The sequence below is a fragment of the Oreochromis niloticus genome, linkage group LG8, assembly GCF_001858045.2.
Source record: "Oreochromis niloticus isolate F11D_XX linkage group LG8, O_niloticus_UMD_NMBU, whole genome shotgun sequence".
In the NCBI taxonomy this organism is placed as follows: Eukaryota; Metazoa; Chordata; class Actinopteri; order Cichliformes; family Cichlidae; genus Oreochromis; species Oreochromis niloticus.
Window position 1 is genome coordinate 2,896,912 of NC_031973.2, and position 20,730 is coordinate 2,917,641.

Here is a 20,730-nt window from a genome sequence, read left to right on the forward strand (position 1 = left end):
AAAATTTATGCTATGTCTTCTAATGATGCGGCCTAAGGGAAGCATGTATAATGTAAGCAGAATTGGTCCTAGCACTGAACCCTGTGGAACACCATAATTGACCTTAGTGTGTGAAGAGGACTCTCCATTTACATGTACAAATTGGAGTCTATTAGATAGATATGATACAAACCACTGCAGCACAGTACCTGTAATACCTACAGCATGTTCTAATCGCTCTAATAGGATATTATGGTCGACAGTATCGAACGCTGCACTGAGGTCTAGCAGGATAAGCACAGAGATGAGTCCACTGTCAGAGGCCATAAGAAGATCATTTGTAACCTTCACTAAAGCTGTTTCTGTGCTGTGATGAGCTCTGAAACCTGACTGAAACTCTTCAAATAAGCCATTCCTCTGCAGATGATCTGTTAGCTGTTTGACAACTACTCTTTCAAGGATGTTTGATATGAAAGGAAGGTTGGAGATTGGCCTATAATTAGCTATGACTGCTGGGTCTAGAGATGCTTTTTAAGTAAAGGTTTAACTACAGCCACCTTGAAGGCCCGTGGTACATAGCTGATTATTAGAGATAGGTTGATCATATTTAAGATTGAAGCATTAATTTATGGCAGGACTTCTTTGAGCAGTTTTGTAGGAATGGGGTCTCAAAGACACGTTGATGGTTTGGAGGAAGTAATTATTGAAGTTAACTCAGAAAGATCAATTGGAGAAAAAGAGTCTAACTTAACATCAATGGTACTAAAAGTAGCTGTAGATAATATTACATCTGTGGGATGATTATTGGTAATTTTTTCTCTAATGATAAGAATTTTATTCGTGAAGAAGTTCATGAAGTCATTACTAGTTAACATTAAAGGGATTGTTGGCTCAGTAGAGCTCTGACTTTTTGTCAGCCTGGCTACAGTGCTGAAGAGAAACCTGGGGTTGTTCTTATTTTCTTCAATCAGTGACAAATAGTAAGATGTTCTGGCTTTGCGGAGGGCTTTCTTATAAAGCAGCAAACTATTTCTCCAGGCTTAATGATGATCCTCTAAATTTGTGACACGCCATTTCCTCTCCAGCTTACGGGTTATCTGCTTTAGGCTACGTGTTTGAGAATTATACCACGGAGTCAGGTACTTCTGATTTGAGGCCTTAGTTTTCACAGGAGCTACAGTATCCAGAGTCGTACGTAGTGAGGAGGTAAAATTATTAACAAGATAATCGACCTCTGTTGGAGTAGCGTTCAGATAGCTGCTCTGCTCTATGTTGGTACAGGGCATTGAAGATGATAACAATGGGTGGATTATATTCTTAAACTTAGTTACAGTACTTTCAGAAAGAAATCTACTGTGATAAAGTCTACTCTCCACAGCTGTGTAATCAATTATTGTAAATGTAAATGTTATGTTGGTCCCAACTCTGGATAGTCATATTTTAGGGGGTTTATTAAATTTGACCATATTTCTCGAAATGAGAGCTGCTCCATCCAAAGTGGGATGGATGCCGTCTCTCCTAACAAGACCAGGTTTCCTCCAGAAGGTTTGCCAATTATCTATGAAGCCCACATCGTTTCTGGGACACCACTCAGACAGACAGCAATTTAAGGAGAACATGCGGCTAAACATGTCACTCCTGGTCTGATTGGGGAGGGGACCAGAGAAAACTACAGAGTCCGACATTGTTTTGACAAAGTTACAAACCGATTCTATATTGATTTTACTTTATTTACGTTTACCCTTAGCCAGCAGTTTTAAATTTCCTTCAATGTCGCCTGCTCTGGCCCCTGGAAGACAATTGTCGGTGTCGGTGTCTCTAGCTTCACGTGTCTGAGAACAGAATCATCAATTACCAGAGTTTGATCCCCGGCGCATGTGTCACAGAGTGGGGAAAAATTAGAGACATATGTTAGACACATGAACACGTTGGTGGTGTACCTGGGGCTTCTGTTTAAGACTATGCTTCCTCCTCACCGTCACCCAGCCGCCCTCTTTCCCCAGCTGCTTGGGGTCTGCCGGGGAACAGCTAGCGGGGCCTGCGCTATCTTTGGCTGCACCAGCTACAGGGGCCTGGCTAGCTACGGGTGAATGAAGGGTGCGAAGCCGAGTCTCCAATTCAGTAATCCTGGCCTCCAGAGCTGCAAATATGCTACATTTGTTACAAGTATCATTACTGCTAAAGGAGGCCAAGGAGTAACTAAACTTCTGACACAATGAGCAGGAAAGTACAGGAGGGACAGGTTAAGAGGCCATGCTGCTAGCGAGTTGGCTACGAGCTAAGCTAAGCTAGCAAAACTATAAAGACACAGTGAGTGAATACTTTGGGTATAAGTTAGGGAGTGAGTACACAGAAAGTGTGCTTCGGATGAAACACGTGAAGATTATACTATGAAAAAAGAAAGTATCTAAAAGTTTTTAATTAAATTGTTAAGCAGATAAGCTACTCAAAAACACCATTGTGTTTGAGCAGGAACGGGAAGTGATACTACTGCAGAGAGAGCGAACACCAAGTGACAGCGCCACCAAGAGTCAGTTCTTCTTATTTATCCGGGACACCTTAAAGGACACCTTAAAATATTGTCTGACAATAAACCGGTCCGTGGCACAAAAAAGGTTGTGGGACGCTGGGTTAAATTATCCAGAGAGCAAATAGCCTAATGGACCTCTGAGGTTCCTGACTCTATTGCACAGCAAGTTCATGTTGGTAGCATCCCTTGTCTGTTTCCCCTCTGAATGATTGATCAGAAAAATCTGGCCTACTTCTTTCCTGTCTAAGGCTCAAGGCAGATCCCCTTGGAGTACAGATGGAGCTGTGTAAAGTGTAAAATGACCTTCATGATCATTAGTTTTTTGTTTATACAACACTAATTCACGACAACAGCCATCTCAAGGCGCTTAAAGCTGAAGAATGTTATAAATACATAAATAGCAAAGAAGGTAGAAAGAAGCCATCAAACATACTGATCATTTGCGTTTAAACTGTTCACCTGCTGTCTGACAGAGGTAAAGGAGCATGAAGTGATGAATCTACAAGAATTCTTTAAAAAGTGGAAATCAATGATTTCAGAATAGAACTCATTCTTGAATCAAATCAGAAGCTAACCCTTTAGTTCACCGTGTTTCAACTCTTCAGCAGTAAAAGTTAGGGTGGGAGTAGGTTTGGTCAGGATTAGGTTAGTCTGCAGAGTGAAACAGATCTGACGTCATCATCCTGTCACTGATCGTTTCTGACATCACGCTCTCATGACCCATGTTTCTGCTGTCACAATGTTTCATCTTCTCACAGAGGATCAAACATTGAGCCTCGGGAATTCTGTTCATCTGTCACATATTTTTAGTTTGTTACATTTTTACTCTCACAGTCAAACTAGGAAGAGAGTCGTTACTGAGCAGATAAATTACAGTTCAGGAGGTCAAAGGAGAGCCACTTGGCTTGTTTGACTGTTTTCCTTGCAGTTCTTCAATGAGTTCACCTGTTGGAGAAAGTCTGTGCTGCCCAGTTCAGATCCAGGTATCCTGTATGAGCAATAAGTTTTATTTGTTTTGTTTGTCAGGGAAACGAGGAACGGGTGGAGGAAAGCTTTCCTATCAAAGAGCGTTACTGCTGAGGACAAAGAAACCAGAAGACAGACAGGTGAGGATCTATTTAAATCAAAATAAAACTCAGATAATTCTAGCAGACTCAAAGTTGTTTAACACGCTTGTCTAGAAGAGACGTACTTGTCTGCAAACATTCACCATTTACTTTAGGAGCTCTAATGAAGCATGAGATACGGCGATGCAAAGTGGAAACAGAGAACCTTCTCTATTTTCAGTTTGTGTTACACTTTCTGCAGTGTCATTACCACTTAGGGAATAGTTTCAGTGTTCACAGATAAAACAGCATCCTACAAACTACTAACAACCACATCCACATGCTAGCAACCAAAGCAACTGCAAGGAGTTTTTTTGTGCAGCACCATATATCTCTTTGAGGTCAATTTCATTCTAGCATCTGCCAGTAACTTGACACAATCACTCTGGAACTGGTCACATAAGGGACATCAAATGAATGACTGATCTTCATTTGATGAAGAAGTTTTTCTTTTTTTTTTTTGCAGTCTTGATGATTTTTAACAGTCTGAAAGTAACTGTCTTGAATCATGCTCAATCATCCAGGTAAGGAAATCCCAAAAGTTGATTCTGTTCATCTGGATGTAGCGTTTTCAGTGGGAGAAACGTTTCGCCACTCATCCAAGTGCCTTCTTCAGTCTCAGCTGACTGCAGGTTTCCCCAATCTTGTAAACAGTACATTTGCACAATAACTGAAACCAGCACCACTGAATGTACAATGGGCAGTGAGGTCAGTTCCTTGATAATTAATATGCAAATTGTCATAACCATTGATCAACAACCACTGATCAATGTCCATGAGTACCATTCACAGAGAGTTGGGGAATGGCTGCAATCACAGCATTGTAAGATGATGACAGATGGACCCTTAGGCCCCCTCCTCGATTCAGAGATTGTCTTTCCCTTTTCACGTAAATGGCCTCCTTGACTCCGCGCTCAAACCAGCGTTCCTCCCTTTCCAGGATGTGTACATCCTCATCCTTGAAAGAGTGTCCACTGGCCTGTAGGTGTAAATAGACTGCAGAGTCCTGGCCTGATGAGGTTGCTCTTCTGTGTTGTGCCATCCACTTCGCCAGAGGTTGTTTGGTTTCCCCGATGTATAAATCCTGACAATCCTCCTGGCACTTAACAGCGTACACTATGTTACTCTGTTTGTGTTGGGGGACCCGATCCTTGGGGTGGACCAGTTTTTGGCGCAGCGTGTTTTGGGGTTTAAAAGCCACAGAGACGTGGTGTTTAGAAAAAGTGCGTCTCAACTGCTCCGATACTCCTGACACATATGGGATCACTACAGGTTTTCGCTCAGGCAGCGGTTGTCCCTCTCTCCTGGATGGGCTGGAGCTTTCTTTAGGTGCCTTCCCAGCTTTGACAAAGGTCCAGCTGGGATAACCACATTTACTCAGGGCCTTCTTGATGTGCTGTTCTTTTGCCTCCCTGGCCGCTGTGTCAGTGGGGATGGTGTTCGCTCTGTGTTGTAGCGTCCTGATGACACCCAGTTTGTGCTCCAGTGGATGATGAGAGTCAAACCTGTTTATGTATGAGAATTGTATGAAAGTCTCTGTGAATGGTTCTCATTAGCATTGATCAACAACCACTGATCAGCGCACTGGACGTTCTTCATCTGGATGTGGCATTTTCAGTGGGAGAAACGTTTCGTCACTTATGACTCATGACTTCTTCCAACCTTATAAACAGTACCTCAAGTGTTTGTTGTTTTTGCTGTTGTTGTTGTTGATGATCAATGGTCATGGCAATTTGTGTATTAAGTATCAAGGAACTGACCTTCCAGCCCATTGTTCACCAGTGGGACAGTTTCACTCATTGTGCAAATGTCCTGTTTATAAGGTTGGAAACCTGCCGTCAGCCAAGACTGCAGAGTGGATGAGTGATGAAACGTTTCTCCCGATGAAAACGTCCAGATGAACAGAATCAAACTTTTGGGAATCTGAAAGTAAAGAATATGAAAACAGAATTCAAATATAGCCTTAGACTACTGTGTAAAGCCAAAAACTACAAACAAACTTTTTATCCATATATTGATGCTTGTAGAACAATAACATTGTTGTGTGTGTGTGTGTGTGTCTGCTGCAGTGTGTCAGTGCGTCTGTACACAAAGAAGAGGACGATGATGATGAAGAGGAGGAGGAAATAAGAGAAGGAAGACGGAAAGACAAGCGCCCTGTCGCCTCAACTCCTGTGCCTGGGTCCCCATGGTAACCATTGTTCTGTAACATTATTGTTGTTATTGATGATTATTGATTTTTCAGACGTTTTAGCCTAAATTCATTAAAAATTAATCAGTGGCTGATCTGGACGTTTCCGCTGTTTGTACTGTGACTCCTCTCTGGTGTTACCATGGCAACCATGAACCGATGCAGTCATCTGGTTGTTTTGTGTTTTAAAGGTGAGACTGCAAACAAAAAAAACAACGGCGCTGAGGATGCTGATTGTACAGACTGTCATCTGTGTGTCTGAGAAAAATCAGACACACCCCTTAGTCGGTAGCAACTATAACTTCACTTCTCTGTTTTTCAGGTCATGTTTGTGTTACTGTATTAATACAAAAGTTGAATCATTTAATCGCAGAATATTTGTCTTGTTTTATTAGAGAATGACTGAGCAGTCATCCATCTTTACTATTATCTTCCACATCCACTTAGCTCCTGGATTTAGTCGAATCATTTAAGCTCCTGGAGTCATGAACCTGAACTTACTGGACACCAGAGATGGGCAGTAATGCGTTACTTGTAACGCGTTACTGTAATCTGATTACTTTTTTCAAGTAACGAGTAATGTAAGGGATTACTATTGCAAAAACGGTAATTAGATTACCGTTACTTTCACGTGGGAACGCTGCGTTACTGCGTTACTAAAACCATGATTTTTTGCGAGAGTGTCTCATGACAGTGACGTAAGCGAGTGCGGCGTTCGTGACAACAGCTGTCTGCAGACCAACAATGGATAATATGTCGAGTGCAGAGAGAGTATGAGCGTGCAGCGTTTAAAGCGTGGAAGTACTGACCTTACTTTGAGTTTGATTCCATAAAAAGTGACAAAAACATTAGCGTCCACTGTTCACTGCGTGGGAAGAAAACTTCTTTTTACAGCGAAAAAACCCCTTAACTTCCGAGCAAGCAGCGAGTGCGCTACGACGTAATGTGAAACTCACAGAGAAACTCGTGGATTCTTCCACTGACCGCTGCGGCACACCTGCAACAGGGTAAACCTCCGCCTAACCCACTCCTGCTTTACAGGTGAAAATGGAGCAACAGGACCGCTAGTCTTTGATTTTATTTACTTTCTGCTGTGTTTTACTTGCATCTATTTGAAAGAGTGAGTGTAAACACAAAAACATATTTTATTTTATGTGCTGGAATGTGCAGAAAATAGGTTTAAATGTTAAACAAATTTCTTCCAGTCAGAGAATGTTGCATAGAATTAAGTTTTTGCTTGATGCATAAAGTTAAAAGATTAAAACTAATAAAACAAGTTTTAAAAAGAGACGTTTCCATTTGATTACATTTTGTATGATGGATTATGCAGAAAAAGTAGAATTGGGCTGAAAGATCTATCGCTTTATCACCTATTCAGGTTGTAAATCATGTTTTTAAAAAGTAACTAAGTAACTAAATAACTAAGTAATTAATTACTTTTGAAAATAAGTAATCAGTAAAGTAATGGATTACTTTTTTGGGGAAGTAATCAGTAATTAGTTACTGATTACTTTTTTCAAGTAACTTGACCAACACTGCTGGACACTGTCATATGCCTCTTCCCTGTCCTGATTTATGTCCCTGTCCTGTCCATTTTCAACATTATTGCTCCGCTCTCTTCTGACTCATGGATTTCTGAAATGTAATGGATTAGATTAGGTTATATTCTATCTCTTTGTTCTACCAGCTTCTCCCTTTAGGGGGCGCCACAGCAGATAGTCTCTTCCTACCTCAGCATCTTCCTCTGTCACACCAACCCTCCATATGTCCTCCTTCACTACATCCATGAATCTTCTCTGAGAACTTGCTCTTTTCCTCCTGCCTGGCAGTATCCTATCTTGGTTCTACTAACTTTCATTCCTATTCTCCCCGGAGCAGACGTTCACCTCTCCAGGCTCTCCTCCAGCTGCTCCCTACTCTACTCACAATGTCACGATGTCATTTGCAAACGCTTTACAACTTCATGCCTACCATCAGCGTGGGTCCTTTTCTCCTTCGTCAGTGTCCAGCCTCACGTCCCCCACTATAAGCCTTTTCCTTTGCTACCTCTCTCTACTATCTTCATTTCCCTTACTCTCTCACCTTTTCTTTTATATTAAATCTTTATTTTGAACATTTAAATTATTCCTAGTTAGAAAAGAAAAAAGCATGATACCATTCTCTGGTGCTTATCCTTTTCAGGGTCACGGGGGGTTGGAGCCTATCCCAGCTGTCTTAGGGTGAGAGGCAGAGTACACCCTGGACAGGGTGCCCGTCTGCCCCAGGGCTAACACAGAGACACAGACAACCATTTACACTTATGGGCAATTTAGAGTTTTCTATTAACCTATCCCCACTAACAGCATGTCTTTGAACTGTGGGAGGAAGCCGGAGTACCCGGAGGGAACCCACACAAACACGGGGAGAACATGCAAACTCTACACAGAAAGACCCCAGGCCTGATGGGGGAATTGAACACAAGATTCAAGATTCAAGAGCTTTATTGTCAATACCGAAATGCTGTTTCACCCTAAGCCCCCCATGGTGTATTTATAAATATATAAAGGATATATCTCCAAGAGATATAAAACTAGGAATTACAAATAAATAACATGCTAAATTTCAGTAAAATTAAGGGATAAAAAGGTACTAATTACTAACTATACAATTCTATACAATACTATATTGGTAACTATATAATATTAACTGTACGATAAACAAAGACAGGACAGAGATAATACAAAGTGGAATGTGCGGTAGGTATTGAATACCAGTTTCAAGTTATTGTCAGGATATTATTGACGAGACATGACAAAGACATGCAAAATGCAAAATGTGCAAATATAATATAATTTAGATGTGTGTTCAGAACAATGTGACTGAGTGTGCAAATAAGCATGTTGTTCCCAGGTCCAGTTTGTAGTGAATTTGTGGAAGTTTTTGTTGTTTTTGAGTCTTTTGATGAGTATTGTAAGGTGTTTGTAAGGGTGTATATGTATATCATGAAAGATGGCGCCAGTGTGCTCGGCAGGCCGTCCTCCTCCTTGTCCTTGCCTCTCCTTTCGAACCCTCCTTTTTTTACTTTTGCATTGCACTCCTCATTCTCTTGGTATTATGCTCATCAGGTGGCAATGCACTAATTACTTATGACTGACAAACACTATTAAATCTTTGATTCTCTCATTCCTATGGTTTGGATCCATGCTGGACTCTGGGAGACGGCACCCTGTCAAGATCGGACTCCTCCACCAGCATATCCTGCCTGCCCCTACCCACCCTGTACAAGAAACGCTATAGGAAGCGGCGCCAACGGTGTGGCATTCGCGTCCGTCTTAAGGCTTACCTTAAAGCACAGGCTATGGCTAATCCGCATGCTAACATGGATATTCTACATCCTTTCCCCTCCGCCCGTGACTGCCTTCTTGTCAGATCGCTTAGCGGTCGGCGGCTCTGCTACATTGGGCAGCAAGTCTACCTCGTCCTCCCAGGGGCATGCCTGCCTATTCGGACCTGGATAACGTCTTCCAGAGGTGGCGTGGATCACAGCAACCTAAGCCATTTGCGACGCACTACGAGTAGAGACATGGCGCCCATGAAACGGATGGCTCTATTAAATGTAAGGTCACTGGTGAATAAGACTTTTGTTTTAAATGACTTTTTCCTTGCCTTGGGGCTGGGCGTTTTGTTCCTGACGGAGGATTGGATTCGCCCTGGTGAGTCGTTCTCCTTCTCTGAGCTTCTCCCCCCAGACTGTGCCTTCTTCAGCTCACCTAGGCTTACGGGCAGAGGTGGTAGCTTAGCCTCGGTTTTTAAAAATAAACATAAAATTCGGCAGCTCCCCTCCCCTACCTACCCTACCTTTGAAGTTCAATTATTGGAGTTGGCCGATTCTTCTATAACTCTACCGACCGCTGAAATACAACAAGGCTTTTATTCATGACTTTGCTGATCTATTAGGATCTGTTCTTTTTAAATATGACTGTGTTCTTATCACTGGTGATTTTAATATTCATATCTGTTGTAAGGATGATCCATTAGCCAAAGACTTTCTTGCTCTAACTGACTCTAAATGAACCAACCCACTCTAAAGGCCATACCCTTGATCTGTTTTTTCCATATGGCCTGGACATTTGTATTAATGACATTGACAATGTTTGGGATCTCTGACCACTTCCCAGTTATTTTTGATGTTGATTTATGCAATACAGAAATGCACCCTGAGGGCCTCCGACGCCCTATGCACATAATTAATTCTGAAACTGTGGCTAATTTTTCTGTGGTGTTCCTTAATTCTGCACCCACTATTCTTGATGGTCCCGTACCATACAGTTGATGACTTGACTCACCCCAACCGGTCGCAGCAGATGGCCGCCCCTCCCTGAGCCTGGTTCTGCCGGAGGTTTCTTCCTGTTAAAAGGGAGTTTTTCCTTCCCACTGTCGCCAAAGTGCTTGCTCATAGGGGGTCATATGATTGTTGGGTTTTTCTCTGTATTTATTATTGTGCTATCTACTGTACAATATAAAGCGCCTTGAGGCGACTTTTGTTGTGATTTGGCGCTATATAAATAAAATTGAATTGGATTGAATTGAATTGAATTGGCTAATTCTTTGCTATCCACATGTTCCTCTATCCTTGACGTTGTAGAACCTATTAAAATGAATTGTCCTCGAACCAATTCCCAAAGTTGGTTAAACGACTCTACACGTGCCTTACGACGTGTGTGTCGCCAAGCTGAGAGGAAGTGGAAAAAAGATAAGCTCCAGGTATTCTTTGATATCTTACGTACCAGCCGTCTGTGTCACAGTCTGGCAGAGGCAGACTGTATGTGTTGCGAAAAAAGACTCAAATGCAGACCGAAACGGAATGTGAAACGTGACGTGGATTAACAAAAAACTAGCAGTTTATTAAGGCTGGTAAAATAAATACAACTAAAACTAAAACATGAAAAAACCTTAAACATGGAGAACTGGCATGGATACCTGGAGACACACCATGAAAACACAGGCGACCTGACAAGGAATGACTGAAAACACACGGACTAAATACACACAGGAGGATAATGAGGGAAATGGAAACACATGGGGAAACAGCTGACACACATGAACATAATGATGTCACAAAGGGAGAGTAAAACTAAACACACAACACAGGAACACAGGACTTCTTCAAAATAAAACAGGAAACATAATAAGACGCAGACATGAGAACATGTACTCGACAACATAAGACACACAGACATGAAACACATGAAGGGCAAGGGAGACTTAACAGGGGCTGAAAACACAAGGGGAAACTAATAAGCAAATGAACTTAGATAACCTAATGAACTTAAACATGAACCATAAACATCAAAATAAACTAAAACTCAAAACGCTGGGTCAAAAGACCCAGGATCGTGACAGTCAGATGTTTCAAAATGCTGCTAAAATGGCTAAAGCGGCTTTCTTTTCTGCAATTATTGAGACTAATGGCCATAATCCTCGAACGCTGTTTGATTCAGTGGTCAATCCCTGTCATGAAATGCCAACAGTGTCTTCTCCATCTCTCTGCGAACAATTTTTAAATTACTTCGCAGATAAAATTTTATCTCTTAAGTCTTTACACCCTTTAGTTGTGAGCCCTGCTTTCACCCCTGGATGTTTATCAACTTTTCATCAGTTTGAGCCGGTGTCACTACCTGCCCTTAAGCAAATAGTTGAACAACTGAAAAATACAAATTCTGTACATGATATTCTCCCATCACGCATCATCAAGGATGGTTTTGATGCAATTGGGTCCAGTATTTTAACTCTAATAAATTCATCATTGCTTTCCGGCCTTTAAACATGCTGTAGTGCAGCCTGTTCTCAAAAAAAGGAGCCTCGATCATAATGACTTTGTGAACTACAGGCCAATTTCCTAACTCCCGTTCCTGTCCAAAATCTTGGAGAAGATAGTTCTCTCGCAACTCCAGGCCTATCTGGATACGAACAACATCAGTGATAAATTTCAATCTGGCTTTAACTGAAACAGCTCTGCTGAGAGTCCTTAATGCTGAAAGTCCTTCTAATTGCCGATTCAGGTCGTTCTCCGGTCTTAGTCCTACTGGACTTGTCCTCAGCCTTTGATGTGGTGGACCATAATATTCTACTAACGAGGTTAGAACATACAGTTGGCATTAGAGGTGACACCCTTAACTGGTTTAAATCCTATCTTTCGAACCGGTCCTCCTCTGTCACTCTGGGTACCTATTTTTCCTCTGCTGCATCCTTCTGCTTTGGCGTGCCCAATGTTATTCTCACTCTATATGCTACCGCTAGGCTTAATCTTTGAAAAATACATGTCATTTCATTGCTATGCTGATGATATACAAATTTACTTTCTTACTGATGATGTTGCTCTGTCACTGCACTGCTTCCTAGAGTGCATGAGAGAAGTCAAAGAATGGCTTTTGGGCAACTCTCTTATCTTAAATGAAAAGAAAACCGAAATTGTGGTGTTTGACAGTCATTTACCCCAGGGCCAGCTAGTTGATACCTTTCGATCCCTTGCCACTTTTCTCTCTGACACTGTTAGTAATCTAGATGTGCTGCTGGATAGCTCTATCAAATTTGACAAACAAGTGTCCTCTGTAGTCAAATCTAGCTTCTACCAACTGCGTCTTATTTCGAAGGTAAAGCATTACGTACCACATAAGGATCTTGAAAAGCTTATTCATGCCTTTGTGACCTCTAGATTGGATTACTGTAATTCCCTTTACTTTGGTCTCCATGCTGCTCTTTTCCATAGATTACACCTTGTCCAAAATGCTGCGGCACGCCTGTTGACTGGAACCGGAAGGTTTGCCTCTATCACCCCTGTACTTGCTGATTTGCACTGGCTTCCCATCAAATACCGCATCGAATTTAAAATATTGCTGCTTACCTTCAAAATTATAAATAATACAGCACCTAGCTATCTTGTCGAACTTAGACCATACACCCCTGGGAGATCCCTCAGATCATCCGGCCAATTACTCTTGGTACAGCCTAGATCTCAGCTTAAGACCAGAGGTGACCGTGCGTTTGTTCTGGTTGCACCTAACCTGTGGAACAACCTTCTCATTGCTATTCGCGCGTCTGACTCCATCCAATCATTTAAATCACAATTAAAAACTCAGTTATTTAATCTTTCTCTCCCGGTTAGTTAACGCCTGTATTTTATACTTAATTCCAATTTTATCTTTCTATAGATCTTCGTCTACTTAAAATCTGTATGTGTTTAGCAAGTTTGATTTGATATTCACTTTTATTCTTGTGTAATTAGTGCCACTGACCTGTTAGCATATTCAGTACTTTGTTACTGTTCTTAAATTTTAATGTTTTAATCTGCTGTTTTATTGTGAAGCACTTTGGTACACCGCTGGTTTTTAAATGTGGTATATAAATAAAGTTGTATTGTATTGTATTGTATTGTCCTTTTGTGGTAGTGAGTTGAGGGCTCTGACTGCTTGGGGGAAGAAGCTCTTGCAGTGTCTGGTCGTTACGGTTTTGATGCTGCGAAACCGTCTGCCAGATGGAAGGAGGGAGAACAGTGCATGTGAGGGGTGGAAAGTGTCCTTCACTATGCTGTTAACACGTCGGATGATGTGCCTGTTGTAGAGTTGGGAGATGGGTGGGATTGGGCATCCAATAATCCTCTCTGCTGTCCTCACTATCCACTGCAGAGACTTCTTTTCAGCGACGGTGCAGTTCCCGTACCAGATAGTGATGTAGCAGCAGAGGACGCTCTCAGTGGTTAACTGGTAAAATGATGTGAGGATGGGAGGAGGGAGACTGGCCTTCAGTTTCCTAAGAAAGTGAAGACGTTGTTGGGCTTGCTTTATGATGGTGGTGGTGTTCAGGTTCCAGGAGAGGACAGCTGATATGTGCACACCCAGGAACTTCACACTGTTGACCATCTCAACAGCAGATCCATTGATGTGCAGTGGGGTGTGGGTCGGTGAGCTCCTCCTGAAGTTAACAACCATCTCTTTAGTCTTCTGAACATTTAGAGACAGGTTGTTGTACTGACACCAGTCCACCAGGTGTTATACCACCTCTCTGTATTCAGACTCATCGTTGTTGGTGCTGAGACCCACCACTGTTGTGTCATCTGCAAACTTGATGATGTGATTTGAGCCGTACTGTGCAGTAAAGTCATGTGTTAGCAGGTTGAACAGGAGTGGACTAAGGAGTGGCTATCCTGTACTCAGTCTGACGACTTTGGAGGTTTTATTTCCTATGAAGACAGATTGGGGCCTGTCATTTAGAAAGTCCAAGATCCAATTGCAGAGGGAGGTGTTTATTCCTTCTAAGTCCAACTTCTTTACCAGCTTCTCGGGAATGACTGTTGAATGCTGAGCTGAAGTCAATAAACAGGATTCTGACATAAGTGTCCTTTTTGTCGAGATGGGAGAGAGAAAGGTGAAGAGCAGATGAGATGCCATCATCTGTGGAGCGGTTTTGGCAATAAGCAAACTGTAGCGGGTCCAGATTCAGTGGAAGCTGAGTTTTCATGTGCCTCAATACTAGCCTCTCAGAGCACTTAGTGATGATAGGCGTAAGTGCCACCGGCTGGTAGTCATTGAGGCAGGACACAGTGGACTTCTTTGGCACTGGGATGACTTTTGTGGTTTTGAGGCATGCAGGTACCACAGCTGAGCTCAGTGATGTGTTTAGGATGTCCGTGAGGATGCCTGTGAGCTGGTCAGCACACTCCTGAACCACCCGGCCAGGTATGTTGTCAGGTGCTGCAGCGTTTTGCGGGTTTACTCTGCAAAGTGTCATCCTGACATCTGCTGTGGACAGACAGAGTACTTGGTCGTTGGGGGAGGGGGGCATCTTCCTTGCTGGCTCTTTGTTCTCTGCCTCAAAATGTGCAAAGAAGTCATTTAGTTGGTCAGGCAGGGAGGGATCACTGCTGCATGCCGGAGGTGTTGGCTTGTAGCCCGTGACTGTTTGGATGCCCTACCACATGCGCCGAGTGTCCTTTGTACTGGTGAAATGTGTGTTGATCTTATCTGCACATTGCCGCTTTGCCTCTTTGATGACCCGTGATAGGTCTGCTCTGGCTGTAGTGTAAGCTTCTCTATTTTTGGACTTAAAGGCAGAGTCTCAGATTTTCATCAGGTTGCGTAGCTTTGCAGAGAACCAGGGTTTATGGTTTGCATAGGTGATGACGGTCTTGGAGACAGTGACATCCTCAATTTATTTGCTGATGTAGCTGGTCACTGAGGTTGTGTACTCCTCCAGGTCCATGGTGTCTGAGTATGTAGCAGCTTCTCTAAACAAATTCCAGTCTGTGCATTCAAAGCAGTCTTGGAGAACAGGTATGGCCCGCTCTAGCCATGTTCTCACCTCTCTTAGGACCTTCTTGCTGTGAGGCAACAGTGTTCACCACCGTGCTGCATATATATGCTGCCCAGTTTGATACTTGATGTACCGATTATATAGAATAGAATAGAATAGAATAGAATAGAATAGAATAGCTTTTTATTGTCACTGTTACAAGAACAGTGAAAGGCAGTTTGGCATCTCTCCATGTGTGTGGAGTACACAATAGCGTAAGTATTTACACAATGACAAATTTACATTTACACAAGAAAGATATGTACAAGTTATACATACACCTGCAAACATACACGCACATACATACATATATGTATATATACATATTTGCATCCGTACATGCGTACACACACATATTTCCACATACACGCTTACATCTATATACATACACATACATGCCATCTAACTAGCAGGTGCATTGAGAGGTGCAGTGTGATCAGTGATATTGCGCATTGAGTGGGGGGGGGGGTGCTGTTGGAACTATACTAAATAATGTTATAATAAATACAGTTTAAAGTGGTAAGGGTGTTGTTTGCATTGAAGTATAAACAGAAATACGATTTATAAATAAGGTGTAATGTCCATGAGTGTTGGCAGTGCAGTTATCCTCCAGTCAGGGTGGAGGTAGGGCATGTTTGACAGCCTGTGGGTAAAAACTTCTGTTGAGTCTGTTTGTCTTCGACCTGATGGACCTGTAGCGTTTACCAGAGGGAAGGGGGGGAAAAAGTGAGTGTCCAGGGTGCGAGGGGTCTTTAATGATGATGCTGGCTTTCTGCTGAAGTCTGCCAGTATAGATGTCTCTGAGGGGAGTTAGTGAAGTGCCGATTGCCCGCTCTGCTGCCCTCACCACCCGCTGCAGTTTCCTCTTGTCCTCCGCAGTGCAGCAGTTGAACCAGAGTGTGCAGCAGTAAGTCAGAAGGCTCTCAATGGTGGAGCGGTAGAAGTTTAGTAGCAGTCTCTGGGGTAATTGGGCCTGACGTAGTTTCCTGAGGAAGTACAGCCTTTGTTGTGCTTTCCCTACCTGGTGGGAGATGTTTGTGGACCACGTAAGGTCGGCCGAGATGTGGACTCCGAGGAACTTAAAGCTTTCTACCCTTTCTACCTCCTCCCCATCAATGTAGAGGGTAGAGTGCTCAGATCGCTTTGTTCTTCTGAAGTCGATTACCATCTCCTTGGTCTTGGCTGTGTTCAGATGCAGGTTGTTGTCGTCACACCATTGCTTCAGATGCTGAACCTCCTCTCTGTAGGCTGAATCATCGTTGTTGTCCATCAGTCCTATGACAGTGGTGTCATCAGCAAATTTTATAATGGTGTTACTGGTGTGGATTGGTGAACAGTCATGGGTGAAAAGTGAGTATAAGAGGGGACTGAGGACACACCCCTGTGGGACACCCACATTCAGAATGAGGGTGGAGGAGGTGTGCTCTCCCATTCTTACGTTCTGGGGTCTGTTGCTCAGGAAGTCCAGTATCCAGCTGCGCAGTGAGCTGCTGGGTCCTTAGTTGCTTAGTTTATTAACTAGTTTGTGGGGTTGAACTGTATTGAAGGCAGAGCTGAAGTCCACAAACAGCATTCTCACATAGGTGTTACTACAGTCCAGGTGTGTGAGGGCTGTGTGAAGAGCTGTTATTATGGCATCCTCTGTCGACCTGTTTGCCCTGTATGCAAACTGGTATGGATCGAGGTTTGCAGGGATGGCAGCTTTAATGTGTGACATGATGAGCTGTTCGAAACATTTGGCAATTATGGGTGTTAAAGCAACTGGACGATAGTCATTCAAGCAGCTCACTGTGTTCTTCTTGGGCACTGGAACGATGGTGGCTGACTTAAGGCAGGATGGTACTACAGACTGTAGCAGTGAGAGGTTGAAGATGGTGGTGAAAACCTCTGCTAGTTGGTCTGCACATGCTTTAAGCACTCTACCGGCTACACCGTCAGGACCAGCTGCTTTCCTCACGTTGACTCTGCGCAGTGTGGCTCTGACCTGGTGCTGCTCCAGCTGGATGGGAGCGTCGTCCCTCTCTGTGATGGCAGGATGGGTGATGGTGTCCCTGTTTTCTTGGTCAAAGCGGGCGAAGAAATGGTTTAGGGTGTCAGGTAAGGTGATGTCTGGGGAGTTGGTTTGTGTGCAACTGTCTTTGTAGCCAGTGAGTGTCTTGATCCCCTGCCACATGTTTCTGGAGTTCTTTGTGTTAAAGTGTTCCTCGATGCGCTGTTTGTATTTGCGTTTGGCTTCTTTTATGCCTTTAACCAGAGATTGGCGTGCCTCTTTGTAGACTTGTTGGTCTCCTGATTTGAAGGCGCTGTCACGTGCTCTTAGTAGGGCTCTCACCTCACTGTTGAGCCATGGCTTCTGGTTCAGGAACACTTTAACAGTCTTTGTTGTTGTTACACTCTCAGTACAGAAGCTGATGTATGAGAGTACGGCAGATGTGTGGCCCTCCAAGTCTGATCCTTCTGCAAATACACTCCAATTCGTGTTATCAAAACAGTCTTGTAGGGCCGTGGTGGCTTCCGCGGTCCACACTCTTACTGATTTTTCAGATGGTTTTTGTCTTTGAATTAGAGGTTTATAAGCAGGGATCAGGGACAGAGAGAGATGATCAGAGAGTCCGAGATGAGGCAGGGGGGTGGCCTTGTAAGCATCTGGGATGTTGGTGTAGACCTGGTCTAGTGTGTTGTTTTCCCTCGTCGGAAAGCTCACGTTTTTAAAGAATCCAGGCAGGACAGATTTCAGGTTTGCGTGGTTAAAATCTCCTGCCACGATCACAGCGCAGTCCGGGTGCGTTGTTAGCTGTTTATTAATGGAGCGCTGGAGTAGCTCCATGGCTGACTTAGCATTAGCTTGCGGCGGCACATAAACTGCTATTATTGTGATCGCTGTGAGCTCTCTCGGCAAGTAGAAGGGTCTGCACTGAACCATCATGTATTCTATGTCTGGGCAGCAGTGAACGACTTTAACTGTGTTGTTGGTGCACCAGTTATTGTTTACAAACACTAGCAGACCTCCCCCGCGTTTCTTACCGGACTCTTTGTTCCTGTCCGCTCTGAACGTAGCGTGGCCCGCTAGCTCAATCGCAGTGTCTGGGGTAAAAGAGTCCAGCCAAGTCTCTGTGATGATCATAACACAGTAATCCAGACAGCGTGAGGTGATCCGCAGTCGTAGCTCATCCATCTTGTTATTTAGTGACCGTGAGTTGGTGAGGAAGAGGCTCGGAATAGCCGGTCCGTGTGGGTTAGCACGTAGCCTAGCCTTCAGCCCCGCTCTCTTCCCTCTCTTCTGTTTCCTGTGCCTCCGTCGCCTACGCCACTTCAGCGGTGGTATGGTGAAATTAGAGTCGGTGACCCTCCGGATCTCAGGGGGAATTGAGTCCCAGTCATTGTCAGCAAAGGTGTGGAGGTTTTTGTGGTTTAGAACCGCAAGCAGTTCAGTTTTACTGTACTGCATATGTGCTCCTGCATATCGGAGTAAAAGTGAAACAAAAATACACAAAAGAAAAAGAAAACCGCTAAGTTGAGGAGAGCGCCGGGCCGCTGCGACTGCTCGCGCCGCCATCTTTTGTATATATAAGGAGCTCAAATTTCATGCTTGAAAAGGAGGAAGAAGTGTAAATTAATCTAATCTAGTGATGGGTCGTGCAACACTGACGCACCGACGCATGTATCAAGCTCACCCAGCGAAGCCTGTATTGGTGCGTGCGTCGCTTTAAGAAAAAGTCACGTGATCGATACAGCTGCTGTATCGATCATTGCCAACGCGCCAAACTGTGTTTAAAAGGTACCGCATCCGCATCTGCCAAGGGAATGAGTCGCCACCAAAAAACCCCACAAAATTACTCTCGCAAAGATAAAAAAAACAAACATCTCTCCATAACAAAATGGAGCCTGAAAGAAAAAGAAATGTTTCTGCTGTGTGGGATCATTTTGATCTTTTAACTGCACATAAGGGAATAGTTTGCCTGTCTTTGTTTCAGTGTAATCTATCAGAATAGGAAAAACAGCAATGTGACTGTAAATTAAGTAAATTAATTATTTCATTTTATGCAGGTTAAATGTCGCATCTGTTCTGCATTTCTTACACAAACAAAAGCACCTCCTCAGTGTTTAGGCATTACAGAGCCAAACATGAAAATAAGACAAACACACCGAGAATGAACACAGGTTGGCCTATATAGACACTGAACAGCTTTATCGTCATTTTTTTTTTATTAATATGTGTTTTATTATTTTGAAATCAAGCATCTAGGACAGGGGTCGGCAACCTGCGGCTCCGGAGCCGCATGCGGCTCTTTAGTCCTTATACTGCGGCTCCGCCTGGACTGGGCAAATACATTAGAAGTATTTAGCTGAAGTGTATTTTATTTATGTTAGTTCTTTTTAACTCGTAGTTCTAAGTTGGAAGATTATTGTGATATTGAAATATAAAAATAAAATTATATTCTATTATTTTTTCATCGCTCAAAATAAGAGTCACACTCGCGGAAGCCGGTATACCCGCCGAAACGCCGTGCATTTATCGAGACTTTCAACCCCAGGTAGGCCAATTATGGATCTTCGGATCCACATTATGTCAGCAGCTGTTCTCCACCGTGAACTATGTTAAAGACAAACACCGTTCACGCCTGACAGATGACAGTCCTGCGTAAACTGACTTCGTATAGCCCCGATTTGCGGACTCTGTGCGCAGAGGTTCAGGAGCAGAAGTCCCATTGTAAACAAATCACGGCAGACCCGACGATGTTTCCATGAGCATGCTTTTGAGAACCTCTTTATTGACCACTTTTCACACACGGTTGCTGTACGCATACAGCCGGCTGTAGCTTTTCAGCTCACAGTCCGACATACACCACCAACAACACAACAGCATAGATAACGCAGACGTAAAGGCAGCGAGGCGTGATTGCGGGTGTCGCTCAGGTGCGTCCGCCTCCCCTGCAGCGGCGCTGCAAACCACGTCCCGCCGCACGCATTAACCAGGTAAAATACATATTTAGGCAGAATTTTGCAAATATCTATTTTTCATTTTCAGCAGCATAGTGCTTTTTTCCAATTATTTTTTAAGAGTCAGGTCAAGGCTCCAACAGCGCAAAGGCGATATAAGGGTGGCGGCTCACAACAGTTTTTGTTTGCTACATGGATCATTTTAGTTCAGCTGGGTGTCTTTCCTTTTGTTATATTTCTTTAAGAGTTCAAAATGTGTTGATTACATAAATATAATTTAATTTTCTCTGTAGCACTTCATGGATTTCATAAGCAACACACCTTAGTTGTTCACACAAAGCATAAAGATAAGAAAACAATATATACAGTGTTATCTTCATTTTAGATGTCAAAAAGTATTTGCGGCTCCCAGTGTTTTCTTTTGCGTGGAAACCGGGTCCAAATGGCTCTTTGGGTGTAAAAGGTTGCAGACCCCTGATCTAGGAAGACTGTTCTGGACCAGGCACTCCTGAATTTTATTATAAAGGGCTGCCAACCCCTTAGTATTGTGGAGAGTGTCAGAGAGAAACATTCCACAATCAGAGGATCCTTTAACGTACTGGGGGAAAAAGAAGACATCTTATCAGAACCTTATCCACCTGGCTTTACAGTTTTTG

The 20,730-nt window shown here is 43.3% G+C and overlaps 1 protein-coding gene across 3 annotated transcripts in view; it reads left to right on the forward strand.

Annotated features, from left to right (window-relative positions):
- Positions 1-20,730, forward strand: part of tcerg1l (transcription elongation regulator 1 like) — a 91,737-nt gene that overhangs the window by 48,506 nt on the left and 22,501 nt on the right. For all 3 annotated transcript variants that reach the window (XM_019362418.2, XM_019362420.2, XM_019362419.2), the window contains exons 9-10: positions 3,536-3,615; positions 5,685-5,806. In XM_019362418.2, coding sequence (XP_019217963.1) covers positions 3,536-3,615; positions 5,685-5,806 — 202 coding nt within the window. The remainder of the gene's footprint in view (positions 1-3,535; positions 3,616-5,684; positions 5,807-20,730) is intronic.